This window comes from Chrysemys picta, chromosome 1, assembly GCF_011386835.1.
Source record: "Chrysemys picta bellii isolate R12L10 chromosome 1, ASM1138683v2, whole genome shotgun sequence".
Classification (NCBI taxonomy): domain Eukaryota; kingdom Metazoa; phylum Chordata; order Testudines; family Emydidae; genus Chrysemys; species Chrysemys picta.
The window spans coordinates 104,273,813-104,292,474 of NC_088791.1; the positions used below are offsets into that span (position 1 = coordinate 104,273,813).

At 47.4% G+C, this 18,662-nt stretch overlaps 2 protein-coding genes across 8 annotated transcripts in view; one reads left to right on the forward strand and one right to left on the reverse strand.

Annotated features, from left to right (window-relative positions):
- Positions 1 to 8,147, reverse strand: part of SLC37A3 (solute carrier family 37 member 3) — a 42,138-nt gene extending 33,991 nt beyond the window's left edge. Inside the window, exons 1-2 of one of the 3 annotated variants that reach the window (XM_065581972.1) lie at positions 7,970 to 8,048; positions 7,381 to 7,450 (exon numbers count right to left, since the gene is read on the reverse strand). The gene's annotated coding sequence lies outside the window, so the exon portion shown is untranslated. Of the gene's footprint in view, positions 1 to 7,380; positions 7,451 to 7,969 lie in introns of all 3 variants that reach the window. The other 2 variants (XM_042851722.2, XM_005296393.4) reach the window with 2 other exon arrangements.
- A 2,134-nt stretch (positions 8,148 to 10,281) lies between these two features.
- The window catches only part of RAB19 (RAB19, member RAS oncogene family), a 34,180-nt gene continuing 25,799 nt past the window's right edge, over positions 10,282 to 18,662 (forward strand). The window contains exons 1-4 of one of the 5 annotated variants that reach the window (XM_042851751.2): positions 10,282 to 10,577; positions 11,240 to 11,462; positions 13,569 to 13,752; positions 16,364 to 17,053. In XM_042851751.2, coding sequence (XP_042707685.1) covers positions 11,271 to 11,462; positions 13,569 to 13,752; positions 16,364 to 16,629 — 642 coding nt within the window. In that variant the 5' untranslated portion in view covers positions 10,282 to 10,577; positions 11,240 to 11,270 and the 3' untranslated portion in view covers positions 16,630 to 17,053. The other 4 variants (XM_005296392.5, XM_024107772.3, XM_065582052.1 and 1 more) reach the window with 4 other exon arrangements.

The window sequence follows — 18,662 nt, forward strand, 5'->3', positions numbered from 1 at the left end:
ACACCAGCAGGAGGAGGCAGTCTACTCGCTGAACTCGGTGGGCTACTTAGAGACCGGGACCAGCTGAAGGAGCCGCTGGAAAGTCATAGCTGTCCTGAGGTAAGAAACACAGGGCACTGTCTGATGGAAAACCCCAGTCCCTAGGAGGAAGGCTGGGAAGACTCCTGACACGAAAGGGGTGCTTTTGGGGAAAGCTGTATAAACCAAACCCAAGAGATATATTGTATATTGTGTAAAGCTTCTGGAGGCAAATGGTTTATTTCTGAAAGCCCCAGTAGAGGAAATTGAGGAAAATGTGTCTGCAGGACCTTGCTAGGCCAGCAGGAGGCACTACAGAGGAGACATCCCCTCTGACAGATGAGCATGTGGGAATCCTGCAATGGGGAAAACAATGGGACATACAACTCCTTCATGGGGGAACTTGGTGAGGGCCAAGGGGGTCACACAAAGCACCTAGCACAGGGAGGGAAGGGGTGCGCACACAAAGCTGCTGCCAGTGAGGAAGTTGCGAGGGGCACATGAAATAGAGGGGATGGGAAGGTGGGGCACAGGGAGCTGGGGGTTGGGAATGGAAGAATGCAAGGAGCCCCTGGTGCTTGGTCTCTAGAAGCTATGAAGGGTGAGACAGACTCCCTAGTGTAAGACCCCCTTTACTCCCAGCTGCAAAGTCAACCATGAAGTTATTGTTAATTAACATCTACTAGCTCTAACACAGTGGTCTCCAACCTTTTTATGCACAAGATCACTTTTTGAATTTAAGTGCAACCCAGGATCTACCCCACCCCTTCCCCAAAGCCCCGCCCTGCTCACTCCATCCTCCCTCCCTCCCTCACTTGTTCTCCCTGACCCTCACTCACTTTCACCAGGCTGGGGTTGGGGTTCGGGAGCAGGCTCTGGGCTGAGGCCGAAGGATTTTGAGTATGGGAGGGGGCTCCAGGCTGAGCCTAGGGCAGGGGGTTGAGGGTGCAGGAGGGGGTGAGGGTACAAGCTCTGGGAGGGAGTTTGCGTGCAGGAAGGGGCTCTGGGCGGGGCAGAGTATTGGAGTGCAGGAGGGGGTATGGGGTGCTGGGTCTTGGAGGGGGCTCAGGGCTGGGGTGCGGGCTCCCACCAGGCAGCATATACCTCAGTCAGCTCCCGGCGGCGCAGTGGGCCGAAGGCAGGCTCCCTGCCTGCCCCATGCCACCCCTGGAAGGGGCCAACGCATCCCTGCATCCCATGGGGGAGGAGCATGTGGCTCTGCATGCTGCCCCTCTGCAGCCCCCCCACCCCCCCAACAGCTCCCATTAGCCACAGTTCCCCATTCTCGCCCAATGGGAGCTGCGGGGGGTGGTGCTTGCAGGCAGGAGCAGCACACAGAGATCCCTGCCCCTACCCCCTGGGCCGCGGGGGCCTGCTGGCCACTTCCAAGAGAGGCGTGGGGCCAGGATAGACAGGAAGCTTGCCTTAGCGGCAGCGCAGCAGGGCTTTTACTTTTAGCAGCCGGAGATCATGATCAACTGGGAGAGTCTCCAGGATTGACCAGTCGGCGACTACTACTCTAATACATCCCCTCCGCCCCACCAGGGCTGAACTGTTCCCTAGAGAGCATAGCCTGGATCCTGCTATACAGTTGGCTCTGGGAATATTATCACTAGCTACTGGTATTACCAGCCAATTTCCAGCTAGTTAACACTCCCTTGCCCTCCCACAGTGTATTTTATGCAAGTAAAAAAAAAAAGTGTCAGTACACTGTGCTATACAAACATTTTAAACACTGCATGGGTGGGGAGACTTGTGATTTAGCCCTGTCAACACTGGCTAGCCAAATCAAATTTGTAACACTGCTCCTACTGAATGGTTTTCTAAACAGCCCTGAAACCCAGCAGACATTCTGAATTCCAGTTATGGAAACATTCCTCCTTCGGCCGTGAGCCAGTTTACCAAAGAGAGCTTAGCAGGACAGGAGAAACAGAATTCCTCTGTCTCCCTTCACATGTGCAGATGCCTTTGCGATGCTTCACATGTTTGACAGGACTAAAATAAAGTGGACGCATCTCAAATTTTCAGCCACACAATTCAATTTGGGGCACTCAGACTGGGTGGTGAGTGTTCTCTCCCTCCCTCTTTTCTGGGTTACTGGCTGCTGCATTGCTTCTCAATTGAGCCCTAAGGCAGAAAAGCAAAATGTTTATGGAAACCCCCATCCCATGGTTACTCCACAGGTTCTTCTGTGGAGGCACAGTACCTCCGCACTTCTTCATGTACTCCGGGCCAGAAGAACCATCGTAGGACTCGTACCAGGGTCTTCTCTACCCCCCAATCCCCCCCCAAAAAGATGACTATGAGCAAGACTTAATACAGCGTTCAGGTGTTTTTGAGGTACTAGGATCTGTTGTACCTTCTGCCCCTGTACTGGTGCAACCCCGGTATAAGAGATCCTTCTTCATTATGAAGTAGGGTCCTGGTCCCTGGGTTTTCCCTTCCACGGGGACCCCATCTATTTCAGTCACCTCCTTCCTAATGTTGTCATACCTTGGGTCTTCTGCCTGGTCCCGTCCAAAATTTCCTCTCCCAGGGCTAATCTGCCCAAGACCTAGGGGCCCAGTCTCTGTTGCCTCTACTGGTTCAGAAGCATTAGGGTGGGAATCAGACTCAGGTGCTTCTCCCTCCTGCGTGGCCTCCTTTTCAGCTGCGCGGATCCGCCTACCTACAAGACCGACCCTCTGGCTTTGGGTCAGTATTCGGGTTCCCAAGGCCTTAGCTGCCCTTCTTTCCCTTTGTCTTTCTACCCTGTCTGGGAGTGGAGAACATATCTGGGGATATTTCAGAGAAGATTGGGGGTTGACAATCTGCTGTGGATGCCTCACCAATTTTTGCATCCCCATCTTTCTCCAATCCCCCTACTGGGAGTAAGTTTCCAAACCCTGGGAAGTCCCTCCCTATGAGCACCGGGGATGGAAGTTTAGGGACTACACCTGCTGCTACCTCAGTAGTGTTCCCTTGGATCTCAATTTTTACTGGGATGGTGGGGTAGTAGCTAACTGTCACATGGACACATGTTATCCCTGTACGTTTAGTCTGTAGCAGCTGACTATGCTTCAGGAGCTTCCCTGAGATAAGCGCGATAGCACTCCCCGAATCAACCAGTGCCGTGGTCCCTACCCCCTTTAGTTTCACTGGTCTGGTATACATATGTGGGGTTAGTGAAACCCCCCACAAGGTGGATTAGGGAGCATGGATCTGCCCAGTTCCCCAGGTTACACTGCATAGGCTCCTCAGCATTGGGACTGTGCAGCTATGTGCCCCCACTCCCCGCAGGCATAACATCTGTATGGAGCCCTAGGCGTTCCCCGGTCTCTTGGTTTGGGCAGTCTAACATCACGAACCTCTTCTCCCTCAGTGCTCCGACTCTTTGTGGCCTATGATGGGCCTTCAGCCTCTCTCTTTTTCCACCTGGGCCCTCCTGGTGGCCCAATCACCCGGACTTTAGGGCTTGGTGCTGCTAGTTTAACCCGGGGTGCCTCTTCCTTAACTGGTCGAGTCAGCTCCCTCGATGTCCTTCGCCTCTCTACCAGGGCGACAATCTCATCATAGGTGGAGGGTTCGTTCTGGCTTACCCAGGCACGAAGGTCTGGTGGTAGTCCCCTCATGTATCGGTCGATGACCAGAACCGCTAGTATCTCTTCCGGCCTCCGGGACTCTGTTTGCAACCACTTTCGTGCGAGATGGATGAGGTCATACAATTGGGACCGCGGGGTTTTGTCTTCCTGGTACCTCCAACCGTGATACTGTTGGTCCCGCACTGCTGTCGTTACCCCAGATCTGACCAGGATCTCTGCTTTCAGCTGGGGGTAGTCTGCCGCAGCCTCTTCAGGCAGATCATGGGAGGCCTTCTGGGCCTCCCCACACAGGAATGGGGCAAGGATGCCAGACCACTGATCTCAAGGCCAGGCCTCCCGTAGGGCTGTCCTCTCAAAGGCCAGAAGGTATGCCTCTACATCATCCTCCCGTGTCATTTTCTGCAGCCAATGGCTAGCCCGTATGAGCCACGTCCCATCACGGCCGCGATTCAGCTCTGTAAGGGACTTTACCTTGTTTACCAGTTCCCGCAACATAGCTTGGTCTTGAGCAGCCTGGTCCATCAGCAGGTGATTAATCTCTTGCTGCAGCCACACTGCCTCCTGTTGGGCAGCTGCCTGGACACGGGTAGCCTCCTGCTGGGCCGCCGTAGCTTGTATCAGTGCCTGCACTATGTCACCCATGGTGGTGAAACAAAATAAACCCTCTTTTTTTTTTAAATCACCCTCCTTCTTCCGCCGCGCCGTGCACCCCAAGATCCCACTCCTGACACCAGTGTGACAAAGTTCCTCCTCTATCTTGGTGGGTCCTGCACTTATTGGCGGAGTTTCTTGCCTCAGAGATTCACCATGTGAGTTGGGGAGCAGCCCAGAGACCTTTCCCTCTGGAAGAACCCACAGTCCAGGTCAATTGGGAGATTTGGGGGGAACCCGGGCCCGCCCTTTACTCCGGGTTCCAGCCCAGGGCCCTGTGGACTGCAACTGTCTATAGTGCCTCCTGTAACAGCTGCATGACAGCTACAACTCCCTGGGCTACTTCCCCATGGCCTGCTCCAAACACCTTCCTTATTCTCACCACAGAACCTTCCTCCTGGTGTCTGATAACGCTTGTGCTCCTCAGTCCTCCAGCAGCACATCCTCTCACTCTCAGCTCCTTGCGCCTCTTGCTCCCAGCTCCTCACACTTTCACTCTACAAACTGAAGTGAGCTCCTTTTAAAACCCAGGTGCCCCGATTAGCCTGCCTTAATTGATTCTAGCAGCTTCTTAATTGGTTCCAGGTGTCCTAATTAGCCTGCCTGCCTTAACTGGTTCTAGCAGGTTCCTGATTACTCTAGTGCAGCCCCTTCTCTGGTCAGTCAGGGAACAGAAAACTACTCATCCAGTGACCAGTATATTTGCCCTCTACCAGACTCCTGTACCCCACTGGTCTGGGTCTGTCACACCACTAACTGCTGATGAATGTTAAGTGGCAAAGTGTTCCAGGATTGGTTCGTTTATTTAAATAGGCAAAGCACCTACCCTGGGAATAGTGGAAGAAGAGAAATATACAGGGACAACCATCTTTTGACTGCAAATCTAGCTACGGGTTATAACTAGGGCTGGTTGGGGACATGGAAGGATACAGAGCGTAGATGTGCCTCAGAATAGCCATTAGCCTGACAGTGAGAGCACTCACATAGGATGTGAGACTCTGGTTCAAACCAGACTATTGGGCGAGTCTTGGTCTCTCATTATTTCACAAAATCATTCAATAGGTTTTTATTCCATATTGTAACAGACAAATATTGAAACCTTGAAGTGTTTCATGAAACAAGTCTTATTTTCTGGCCAGCCTTAGTTATAACAGCATTTACACTGTTACAGTCCCTTCCCTCAAGGATCTCAAAAAGTGTTCAAACATTAATGATTTAAGACTCAGCATTTCTGTGACAGTTAAGCAGTATTATCCTCATTTTACTGATGGGCAAAAAACACAGGTTTCCTGCTTCCCAGTACACTGGGAATAAATTATGTAGTTGCTAGTTCTTATATAGCACTTATCAGCACATCTCAAAGCACTTTACAAGGGAAGTCAGTATCGTTAGCCCCATTTTACAGATGGGGAAACAGAGGCACAGAGGAAGCGACTAGCCCAAGGTCTCCCAAGGGGTCAGTGACTGGAGACTTGGTTTCTAGTCTTGGCTCTGAGTCCCCGTTCAGCACCCTATCCACTGGATCCTGCTGCCTCCCTCACCACATAACTATAGGAGCATATGATTTGCTATACAGAATCAAATGATTGCTGCATCAAATTAGATATCCTGACATCTTTGTCCATCCACCCCTCCCTAGCCACCAAGCAATGACAAATACCCAGTTCTTTAGAGGAAACCTAAGCACCCCATAAGGCAATTTGCCAATGGTACCGAGAGGGACAAAAAATCCTTCCTGATGTGGTCAGCTTACAGGGATAGTCTATTTTTTTGTCAAGGTCCAAATTTCTTGGTCAATGTATAATCAAGATCCAGACTTCAGAGAAAATAAAAAACAACATAACAATAAGTAAATAAAAAGATTTCAGGGTCCATTCAAAAGCATCTGGCGGACCAGATTTGGCCCCAAGTCCATCTATTGATTACTCCGGCTTACAGTCTGAAACATGAGTGTTACTTGACACTGCTTTACCATACACCAATGCAAATCTTACTTGTGAGAGTTGCCCCACCCTTTTCATTATCTAGCCACAGTTTTGACCGTATGGCCTCTACAGTATTTATAGAGCACATATCTTTATTTTATCTAAGGTGCCCTTCTCTGAAGCTTTTCAATCCCAGCTACATTTCCTGAAGGTGACCTGCAGGGATATGGCAAGGGAAACATACTTTATGCTTTATAAAAAAAGCCTGAGCTTTTTTTTTTTTTTTTAAACCAATTTTTCCCCTGACTTTTACACATTAGGAATTAATGCCCTTTCTAGGCTAGAAGATACTGTGAGGACAAGAGAACAAATGAAGTGACAGGAACCCAATAAGTGAAAGTTAAGCCTTTAAGAGGGGAAGGTCTTAGTTAAGACTGTTTAAAACTGTCTTGTCAGTTTGTTTATACCTATTTAACTTCAACCAATTAACATTCTGAATAAGCCTTTGTTAAAGACTCAACACCCTCCTCCCCCACTTCAATTAAGGTATTAAGAGCTCATAAACATTCCTCATACCAGCCAGTGATCCTACAAACCAGCTAGGGAAGACCCAAATTAATATTCTTGATATTTCTAAGGTGAAAAACTAGAAGAAAAGCTTTAAAAAAAAAAACTCTTTTCAGACTCTCTCTCTCTCCACATTATAAAGAACAAAAAAAGGGTACAAGAGCAGATCTCTCTAAAGCCATTTGCAGGTCAGCTCTAAAGCCAGACTATTTTCAATTTTTAACACATCAAAATTTTCTAATTGCTTTAACTGTTATTACAAAAGGGAGAGATTTCTTCACATATCAACACTGACTCTTAAGTAGAGAAGAATAAATGCTACAGAGTCAGTGAATTCACTCAAAATTTTGAACACTTTCTTTTGACTGTGTTCACTGGTCTTGACTATTTTAACATATGAGTTTACTGGAAAAAAAATCTTAATTGAAAGAGCCAATGCTAAGGAATTTTAGTAAAAAGTGATTGTTGAGTTAGATTACCAGTATTTGCATAGCATCATTACTTGCCATTTCATTAACTTTTTCAATAAGCTATAACCATCTAGCAGTGGCACTATTCCTGTTAAAGCAGTCTGCTGCAGAACACTGAGGTTATTAGCCTAAATTCCAAAGGATACTGAATTGCCTCTGGTTTCACACCTGCAGCAGAGGGCCTGCATTTCTGCACACAAAGGTTCTGAACGTGTGCATTAGGAGCAGGAGTATTGCCCTTTAAAAAAAAAAAAAAACACACACCTCAGAGAGGTCTCGTGAAGCATTACAGTTCGCAAAGCATTTCGAAATTCTCAGATGGCCAACACTACTGAATACAAGCAAGTTTTGTTTCCAATCAAGGACCCCAAACCCACTCTTCCAGGCCTGAAAACAGTGACAACTCCTGATCCATACAGACCCTAAACCCCACACGAGCAAACAAGGGGGAGCCCAACTGATATTAACAAGAACAGCAAGGATCTTCTGGCTGAAGAGAAGACAGAAGAGACCACGTCTCTGGAGTAGCAGAAGAGCTAGTAGCTCCCAGATGGCACCTGGGAGAAAAGCTGGCAATACCCCCACCCTGAGCAAAGAAGTCCATTATTAGAGCGAGTGAGGCTCAGCCCCGGGTGGAAGCAGAGGGGCCACATGGCAGCTGCAGGCAGATCGCCCCCCCCCCCAGTGCAGTGAAACGGGGGAGGGGCGAACCTCTCCCCCTTCCCTCCCTAGGCACAAGGCCAAGGCCGGCGCTCACCTCCCTTTTTAGGCGCGGAGAAGCTTCCCACCGACTCCTTCCACGTCAACGCAGCTCACCTGCCAGCATCCCCAGGCCAGCTACAGGAAGTCACGTGATCCCGCCTCTTCCGGGAGGGAAGGCCGCCCGCGCCTCGCTAGTGCATGCTGGGAGTTGTAGTCCTTGTCCAGCTCAATCGCTCTCCGCCCGGCTGAGATTCTCCCCCCCCGCACTGGGCCAATAGCGTAGCGGTCACGCTAGCGAGTTGCCGCGCTGCCCGCGAGCTGTGGCGGCTGCTGCATCCTCTTCCCAGTGCCACTCCCACGTCCCGCACCGTGCACACCCATCAGACGTCAAGAATTATAACATTCAAAAAGCAGCCGGAGAACACTTCAAGCTCCCATGTCACTCGATTACAGATCTCAAAGTCGCAACACTCCAACAAAAAAAATTCAAAAACAGACTCCAACGAGAAACTGCTGAATTGGAATTAATTTGCAAACTAGACACCATTAAATTAGGCTTGAATAGCTCAGTGGTTTGAGCATTGGCCTGCTAAACCCAGGGTTGTGAGTTCAATCCTTGAGGGGGCCACTTGGGGATCTGGGGCAAAATCAGTACTTGATCCTGCTAGTGAAGGCAGGGGGCTGGACTTGATGACCTTTCAACGTCCCTTCCAGTTCTAGGAGATGGGATATCTCCATTAATTAAGACTGGGAGTGGATGGGTAATTACACAAAGTAAAAAGAACAGGAGTACTTGTGGCACCTTAGAGACTAACAAATTTATTAGAGCATAAGCTTTTGTGGACTACAGCCCACTTCTTCAGATGCATATAGAGTGGAATAAATATTGAGGAGATATATATACACACATACAGAGAGCATGAACAGGTGGGAATTGTCTTACCAACTCTGAGAGGCCAATTAAGTAAGAGAACAAAATTTTTTGAAGTGATAATCAAGATAGCCCAGTACAGACAGTTTGATAAGTAGTCCACGAAAGCTTATGTTCTAATAAATTTGTTAGTCTCTAAGGTGCCACAAGTACTCCTGTTCTTTTTGCGGATACAGACTAACACAGCTGCTACTCTGAAACCTACACAAAGTAAAACTATTTCCCCATGTTAATATTCCCCCTACTGTTACTTACACCTTCTTGTCAACTGTTGGAAATGGGCCATCCTGATTATCACTACAAAAGGGTTTTTTTCTCCTGCTGATAATAGCTCACCTTAACTGAGCACTCTCATTATAATTGGTATGGCAACACCCATTTTTTCATGTCCTCTGTGTATCTTCCTGCTGTATTTTCCACTCCATGCATCAGATGAAGTGGGTTTTAGCCCACGAAAACTTATGCTCAAATAAATTTGTTAGTCTCTAAGGTGCCATAAGGACTCCTTGTTCTTTTTGCTGATACAGACTAACACGGCTGCCACTCTGAAACCTGTCACCCATGGGACTGTTATTTTTAGTCCTTCTCCTAACACTGGACCCCTGTGGAGCTTTTTAGAAAGCAGGGGCAGGTTTTGGGGGTCCCCCAAAGTACTTACACAGGGTAAGGGAGAGATGATAAAACCCCAGGACCACTGTAGACTGGGAGGGCTGCTAGCTGGACAAACTTCCGGGGGCACGTTCAAGGGAAACCCAGTTAATGTGACACAATAACTATTGCCACGGGAGATCTGCGCACATTAGCTTCCCACCTGGCAGCTGTGGGGGGGAAAGGGGAAGCCCCAAGCCAGTTTCCAGAGGATAATGACGTCATGTGAGAGACAACTTCAGGGCCAGGCACCACAGAAACAGCTAGCCAAGTAACAACGTGCGCCCCTGGCAGCCCCATCGAGCCTGTTCCCAGGCACAGGGGAAGCCCGGGTTCCCATTCTGCACCATCAACCCCCGGCGCCCTTCTGCTGCTCAGCACTTCCCGCCGGGTCTACATGCCACCCGGAGTTTTCCTCTTTTACCGTGGCCCCTCTTGTAATAAACACACCACCCCGGCGACCCTCTGAGCTAATGATTTCATTGACCGCTCCACGTGCCACACGGAGACACCCTGGCTATTTAAGAAGACTCTGATGCATTCTGGAGGGAGATAAGAGATCTCCAATGGAAGCAAATAGGGGCTGTTTTATGAGCATTTACTGAGCTCATTTCCAATTATTCTTCCCGTAGTCAGGGCCGGCTCTAGGCACAAGCGTCCCAAGCATGTGCTTGGGGCAGCACTTTTCAAGGGGCGGCATTCTGGCCCTTTGCCGCAGCACTCTGGCCCTTTTTTTGTTTTGTTGCGGCGGCGTCACTCCGCTTTTTTTTTTTTTTTTTTTGGGGTGGCAAAAAACCTGGAGGCGGTCCTGCCCCTAGTCCACAAAGAAATATTCCGGGGGAGGGGGAGACTGGGCAGGGGGCCCGCTTCCACACTGGGCTGCTAGCTACCACTGCTCTGGCACTTAGCACGTTTCTAAGGGAGCGTTAGGGGGTGGCTAGAGACGCGGCATTAAGTAGCTCTCCCTGTCTCCGAACTACGTTTCCCAGCAGCCAGTGAGGAAAAGGCCAGAAGGGGCGGGCGAGGGTACAAAGAGAGCTAGCGATACCTGTTCACACAGGTACGAGACAGAGGTGAGTAACAGGTGAGTAAACCTAGGCGGGGGAAGGGAGGCGCGGCGCATTTGGCTTGGGCGCTTATGGCTGCGTGAGGCTAAATGCCTCGGTAACTCTCAGCCGCGCTTGGTCCCCTTGGAGAAGGCAGAGCGGCCGGCCGGCGCTAAAGCCGTGTAGAAGTTGTGAAAGCAAACAAGCTAAGATGGACTCAATTCAATGAAGGAAAGGGTGCAGGGAAGACACGTGGCTTCAGCACACTCTGATTTGGAGGTGAAGCTGCGCCTTCCGGAAAGAGTGTGGGGTTGTTTGTCTTTCTTTCTTTCTTTGTGTTTAAGCCACTTTGCAATGCAGTGGGAGGGGAGGGGAGGCCAGGCGAGTGTTTTTTCGCTTGTCTACAAGGGCACGCAGCTCTAATTAAACTCTCCCCCAAAGTGACTCCCGAAAGAGGAGGCAGAAGCCTTTGGCGGGGAGGAGAGGGAGAGGGAAAGGCTGCTCATCCGCAAGGCGGCTCCTTGCTCTGGGGGAGAGGAGTGGCCCTCACGTGCCAGCGGCTCTGCATCTGCCCGCTGCCCAAGCGCTCTGCGGCTTATATGACCTGCGTGGGAGGCCGCACGCAGCAATTCTCGACCCACGTGCAACACGGGTGGCCATGCTCCGGGGCTTTGAATGCCGTCTCTGTTCTCCCTCCCAGGGGGGAGAGGCTGAGCTAAGGGGGGAGGAGGATGATGCCCTTCTCCAGCTCCGGGTCGGAGGAAGCCTTCGACTACTTGTTCAAGATCATCCTGATCGGAGACTCCAACGTGGGGAAGACCTGCGTGGTGCACCGCTTCAAGTCGGGGCAGTACCACGAGAAGCAGCAGAACACCATCGGGGTGGACTTCACCGTGCGCTCGCTGGAGATCGATGGCAAGAAGGTGAAGGTTAGTGGCTGTCGCAGGCTCGGTGGTGACCCAGAGCAGGGGACAGTTAGGACTAAACATCTTGATCAGCACGGGGGGGCGGGAAGGAGACGAGTCTTCCCTCTGCTCATATGCCCTGCGCGGGACAAACTAGCTGCCTGCACCCGAGGATGGGGGAGGAAGAAATAGGTTGCAATGACTAGGAAACTGAGCGATGTTGTACCCCGCGGTCGAGCTGCGCTGTGCTGCAAGGGACGTCCCCCCGCACCTGCCCGAAACTTACCTGCAGCAAGCCCTGCCTGTTGTTCCAGCCCTGGGCAAAGCTGAGTGCACGCTGCCTCTTGAACCCACGGGTGGGCTCCTCTTGTGATGAGAAGATACCCCCTCTGGAGGGCTACAGCTCGAATACCGCTTATGCCCTCTGAGCCAGGTCACAGCAAGTGAGTGTTAACTTGTAGGTGGGGTGGGCCATCCCTGTTCCTGTCAACCCCCATGGATGGGGGAAACTCTGTCTCCTAGTTCAAGCACAGGCTACATACACATGGGTTTTGTTCCCAGCTCTGCCCAGATTTCCCCTTGGCCTCCAAATTGCTCATTATGCCTTGTGTGTCTTGTAAAATGAGCTTGACTCATCCCTAGTAATTCTGCTGAAGACCAGGGAAGAACTTGCCCCCATAGATGTAAATATAGTATTCTAGTGTGCTCCAAAGGAACAGCAGGGTAAAACCTGAGTGCTGTCTGTCTGCATTATTTGCGCATGTATTTTGACTTGTATGTACATTTAAAAAAATTATAATCTTGAGGATTAACCCCTGATGGAAATAGATGAGCTATTTGAAGGCTGGTTTGGGCGTGGGCCTCTCCCCCTAATCTCTGTGGTGAAAAGGATAGCACTCTAGAAGCTGAATCCAGTGATCAAGTGGGAGACATGAACTTGGGTCTTTGCTCTCCCCAAGATCTGCAATTCCTTGAATGGTAGCGCACTCAACTCTGAGGAACGCTGAAGAACTGGGATACTGTGGTGATTGGCACAATAGAAAAACGTAGCTAGCGCTTATTTTGAGCTTCCTCCCAGCTCAGCCCCGAGTATTTGGCGATAGAATAGACTGATGGATTTCATCCTTTTCCATACCTTGGTTGCACAAGATACTGTCTCTTTTCTTCTCTCCCACTCCTAAGGACACAACATGTTCGCCCTCTCCATAATACAGTTACAAACCAGTTAGGGAAAATAATTCCTCCAGAATAATGTCCAAGCCACATTATAGCATGGTTTGGTTCTGTCTGCATAGACCAGCCTGAATTGTGTTATAACTATGCTGCACTTGGCTATAACATAGTTTGTCACATCTACACAGGCAAAACCAAACCATCTTGTCAGTAGAAAAAACAGGAGTACTTGTGGCACCTTAGAGACTAACAAATTTATTAGAGCATAAGCTTTCGTGGACTACAGCCCACTTCTATATATATGCATCCGAAGAAGTGGGCTGTAGTCCACGAAAGCTTATGCTCTAATAAATTTGTTAGTCTCTAAGGTGCCACAAGTACTCCTGTTCTTTTTGCAGATACAGACTAACACGGCTGCTACTCTGAAACTTGTCAGTAGATTCACCAATACCGGCTGTAGCCTTAGGCTATGTCTACACTCCCATATATATCAGCAAAACTTATGTCACTCAGGGTGTAAATAAGCCAACGCCCTGAGTGACCCAAGTTACACTGACCTAAGCACCGGTGTGCGCAGCACTATGTTGGCAGGGGAGCTTCTCCCACGGACATAACTGCTGCTGTTCATTGGGGGGTGGATTAATTAAGTCGACGGGAGAGAGCTCTCCCATCAGCCTAGAGCATCTGCACTACAGAACTTACAACGTCGTAGCTGCATCGGTGGAGCTGCGCTGCTATAAGATCTCTAGGGTGGCCATACCCTGAGTGTAGATAAGGCCTAGTAGTATTGAATATCATAAATTCCAGTGTCAAGTATCAGAGGGTAGCCGTGTTAGTCTGTATCCACAAAAACAACAAGGAGTCCAGTGGCACCTTAAATTCCAGTGCAAACTCTGAAGTGGCATTCACTAGACTTCACTGGCATTACTTCTTTTTTTTCTCCTCCTGCAGATCCAGGTGTGGGACACAGCGGGCCAGGAGCGCTTCCGGACGATAACTCAGAGTTACTATCGCAGTGCCCATGGTGCCATCCTTGCTTATGACCTTACCAGGAGGTCCACATTTGAATCTATTCCTCATTGGATTAATGAAATTGAAAAATATGGAGCTGCTAACTTAGTCCTGATGTTAATTGGTAAGTCAAACTTTTTTTCTATTTTAGTTTATTTTTGATACATAGCCTTAACCTCCCCCCCCTTCCCCACACTTCATCTCAGACTCTAGTTACATGAATTTTTCAAAATACAGAGAACAGAATGAGTGTAGTAACTTGAGCTATATGTTTTTGAAAGAAAATGTCCCATTCCTGTCTATACTGCAGAACCAAGCAATATCAAGTATTCATATCCTATTCCTTGTTTTTGCCCCATTATAATGGAAAAAGCTTACTGCAACTCTCTTGAGGTCACCGGATATGGGCCCACTTTCAGAAATGATGAATTTGGCCCAATGGTTCCAAAACGCACGAGCATAACAAGTTGTCAATGGGCAAAAATGCACCCATCTCAAACCCCTCTTTGATATTCCATATGTTCGCCTTCTCGTGTCCGTTCTACTGACGTGCACTTGCTTCTACTGCCCAGGGGGGCTGATCCTAAGTGGAAACAGGTTAGCAATGGGGACCCTCTTCCAGAGCAGGAAGGCTGCTGCCTGTGTCTCCCCCTTTCTTTCCTCACAGACAAAGAGAGTGGTTGATGGGAAGCAGGGTTATTCCTCCCATCCCTCCCTCCTGCAATCAGAAGTTGTAGTTATTGCTGCTCTCAGCCACAGGAAAGAGGTTTGAGCTGCCAAAGTGAGAGAGCCTGCCGCTTTTGCCTGTTCTGTTATCAGCACTGTGCTGAGAGCGGCATATTTATACAAGCTGCAGAACAACAATCTGACTTGGCCCCATACCTTGGCAAGGCTGGACCCCCAAGCCTGGTAGCTGTGGGGTCTGAGCCTGTGCTAACACACACTTTAAAATGTTATACTCCTATTTATGAAGAATTAGGTAAGTCCTTCCTAGTACTCTTCTGAAGATGTGACATGGAAAAACAAGTTCTGACTTGCATGGAGTTGTAGATCTTGGTGTGAACAAGGGAATAGGCATCACTTGAACTCTATAGCCCTTAGTCTGTTTATTATTTCTTTCCTGAAATGGAAACACAATCTATTATGCTCAACAAACAAATGAAGAAAGCCCTAAACTCTTTAGAAAATGTCCAGTATAGATTCAGTGTCTCAGAATAAAACATTGACTGTATTTGAAAGGTTGGTACTGCTTAGCTTTTACTTGCTACTCAAACTGTCTACTGAATCTTTCCCATCTATTCAGTTATATATTAATTCATTCTGGTGTAAATTTCTAATGCAAAATAATTTGATTCCTACCCTTTAACATTTGAAATGGGTGGGTGGGAGGGGACAGAGAGGAGACATGTAAGAAAATAAACAGATACACTATAAAGCTGGGGTGTAGGTTTTTTTATAAAGCCCCTCTAGAAAAAGATTGGCTCCTGACAGTATACATTTTGAATTTGCTGAAAAGACAAGTTTCAACATCCTTGAGCAATTTGAAAGTTATCACTAGTAAAATATGGTACATGCCAGGAGAATATGGAAGTTCAGGCTGGGGGAGAAAACCTGTTTTATAAGATGGATATGCAACTTTATAACCATTAAAACACACATTATATATAAAAATAAATTAAATAGCCTTAACTCAAACTCTAATTTCTCAAGCAGTGTTTTTCCTACTTTGATTTCTATTATCAGTGGAAACATTTTTCATTGGTTTGTGTGTGTACAGTGAAATTGATGTTTGACACTATTATTAGCTAGAGGTGCCTTCTGGTTTTGGATTAGATTTTGATTTATACTGATTGACTGTATAACAGTTCTATTTGCATATGCAAAGTTGCTGCTTATTTATATTTAAATTGTAGCCTATATAAAGCTGGCCAACAGTGATAGGTTCATGTACCTTCTGACTTTACCCCAAAACTCCTTAATTGTAATACTGGATCTTGTTAATATCCAAAGCTGGGAAGGTATTCCCTTACCACAGGCTGAGGCTATAAATGTTTCTATTTTCCCTTAGGAGACCTGAATTAGTCCAGCAATATCCCAGTATTGGTGCTGGGATCTCAGCATCCACCTAAAGATATAGGCCAAATTAATTTGGTAGTACCAGAATATATATGGCTTCCATTAATGGTTTTCTGAATGGATGTTTGATACTGGTGAGAAAATTAACACAGATATTTGGAACATATGGAGACATGTTTTATAAGGAGCTATATTGTGCACAAGGTCCTCTTGGCATTTTGTGTGTGATATCCCTTTAACAGCTAACCTACCTAGAAAGAAAATAGCCACATTAGAAATAACACCTGTATTGAACTGAATTCTCTAACTCAGCAAAGAAGTTACAAAGTGGTAGGTGAATCTAATTCTTTCCAAGTCAGTGCTCCTGCACCATTTCCCTACAGCAAGTCTAGGAGCAAGAAAATGTATTAACAATTTGCAGCATGAATTTGGTAACCTTCACTACAGGCCCCAAAAAGTTGCTGTAGTTTCCATGCATGACACTTTCTTTGTTTTAGTGTTCTGCTCACTAGAAATCTTGTTTGGCATAATTTTATTCCTTGGCACAAAATCCCTTTAAAATAAATATTAAAAAAACATTGGGGAAACTAACCAATTGCATTGTTTGCATTCATACATTAGAATGCAGACCATTAATGGAAGCCTTTTTTTATTTAAAGGGAACAAATCGGATGTAGCGGAGAACCGCCAAGTCCTTTTTGAAGATGCCTGTACACTGGCAGAGAAGCATGGGCTATTGGCTGTGTTGGAGACTTCAGCCAAAGAGGCCCAGAATGTAGATGAGGTGTTTACATTGATGGCAAAGGAGCTGATAGCCCGCAACACCTTGCAGCTTCATGGAGGGCATCCTTCAAACAGCATCTATCTGGACTCCAGGCCGGTGATTGTTAGTCCAAGTGTAGAGAAGTCCCAGTGCTCTTGCTGATGAGATGTCTCAATCATAAGAGCTGTGAAGGTGTGGCTGATTATTTCATACGTTTCCTGTTTGGCCTCAACCATCATTCTAATGTATCACTGCCTTGCTGTTTTGACCTGTAACTCTCTCCAGGAGATAGATGTTGCAATGGTCAAAAGTGCTGGCTTGCCTTGAACATGGCAGCTGTTGGTACTTAAGCAAAGACTTTGAGCTGAGAGGAGAAGACTAGGCGCTGCTAGCCTGCAAAGAACTGTGAAGACTCTTACTCCTAAATGGAAGCAACTGCCTTTGGATAAACTCTCTGAATAGAGTCTTCTGGCTGTGCCAGAGGCTGACTGTAACCAGGTTTTGTGCTGAATGTTTCCTTTAGGTCAGGCTACACAACCTGCTGTAGGTCAAATTCTTTGGTCTTCATAAATAGCTTTACAATGTGTGACACGTGTACTTACACTTTTTTGTTCATGGCCATTTGGCTTGCATTACTCCAGTGTTCAGATTTCCATTCAGGGAGATGCTGATGGCAGATCTGTTGCAGATACCACGCCATAACTTACTACTGGTATTGTAATCAAGTAGACAATGCTGCCACATCTATCTTCCTCCCTTTGCCAGACAACTTAGCTTCCATCCCTATTGCTTGCATAGCAGCCAGAACAATATGACTGGTATGCCAGTGGGCCTAGGGGTACCCCCAGGACTTTTTCCCAACTTCAGTGGGTGAGAACTGCCTTCAGTCTTCTTCTTTGGTCTTTCTGCTGACACTGACTGGTACCAGGGCCACATTTTGGTGGTTGCTGTTGTGATATAGACTCTCTAGTGAAACCCCTTCCAAGCCAATAGTAATGGCCAGAATTCAAATGAGAGATGAGACTCCCTATTATTTCTTACTAATCCCTTGCTTAAACTGAAGGGATGATTTTTAGTCAAAAGCCTATCTAAAACAGTTCAGGTTGTGGAAATGACACCATAGTTTAGTCTTAGAACTCAGAGATAGCTTTCAGGCTTCTGTACAGCTGCTTAGACAGGTAGAATGGCTCTCTAAGTACCGGTAATTGATTTTCAGTAATGAAACAGGATGGAGATGCCCTTAGTACTGCTATTGGGTTGCATTTTTCAGTAAGACATTGGCCACCAAAAGCTGGCCCCAATACTGGTTTCAATCAAACTTCTTGTATTGTGAAGCTTATCTTTAGCAAGGGGGGCGTGTTTTTCCTGTCATGACCTTTCAAAAGTATTCTCTGCAAACCCAGAATTTCTTCACTGCTTTGGGAGATTTCTAATGAGAAATGCGAGGGGAGAGCTGCTAAAATGGGCAGTTGTGTTAACAGTGGACACATTTTTACCATTCCTGACAAAAGCTTCTGCTTGCATAGGTCTCCTACTCAGTTTATTGGAAGGCTCCAGGAAGCTGTTCCTTTAACTCCATAATATCAAACTAGTGGTTGGGGGAGGTGAGACAATACCAGTTTAACCCTTTCTGAGGAGATTGCCTAAGGGATACTCAAAGCATGGCCCTAAAAAACCTTGGCTGTGTCCCTCTGTACTCTACTCAAATGCCTCTTTAGTTATGCTGTCACCGGTGAATTACAAGCTAGAATTCCCACTTTATTACAATAAAATACAGAGCTGGTCATAATGCACAGGAGCCCTAGAAGTAGGTGTGGTAGGTTTGGTAAACTGCCTTTGGTATCTTAAGGATCACATTTTCTTCTCTGCTTTTGAATAACAGGTGGCAGAATCTCTCCTTCGTGCTTGATCAGACAAGCCTTTTCATAAAGAATGTTAAACATTGACTTTTAGATTGAAGGTTTGTGATTTGTTGGGCATATATTTAAACACAATGAAACTTCCTCTGGCCCAGTTTCTTCTCGTGTTTAACACATTAGGCATGTTAACAGCTATATTTATCTGCCATGCTGTTCTATGAACTAAGAGCTGAAGTAATGGGGGATTCCCACTACTGGCTACAGACAGGGCACTCACATTTACCGTGTCAGCCCAATACTTGTCTGCATACTTCTATGCCCCCTGGCTAGATAGAC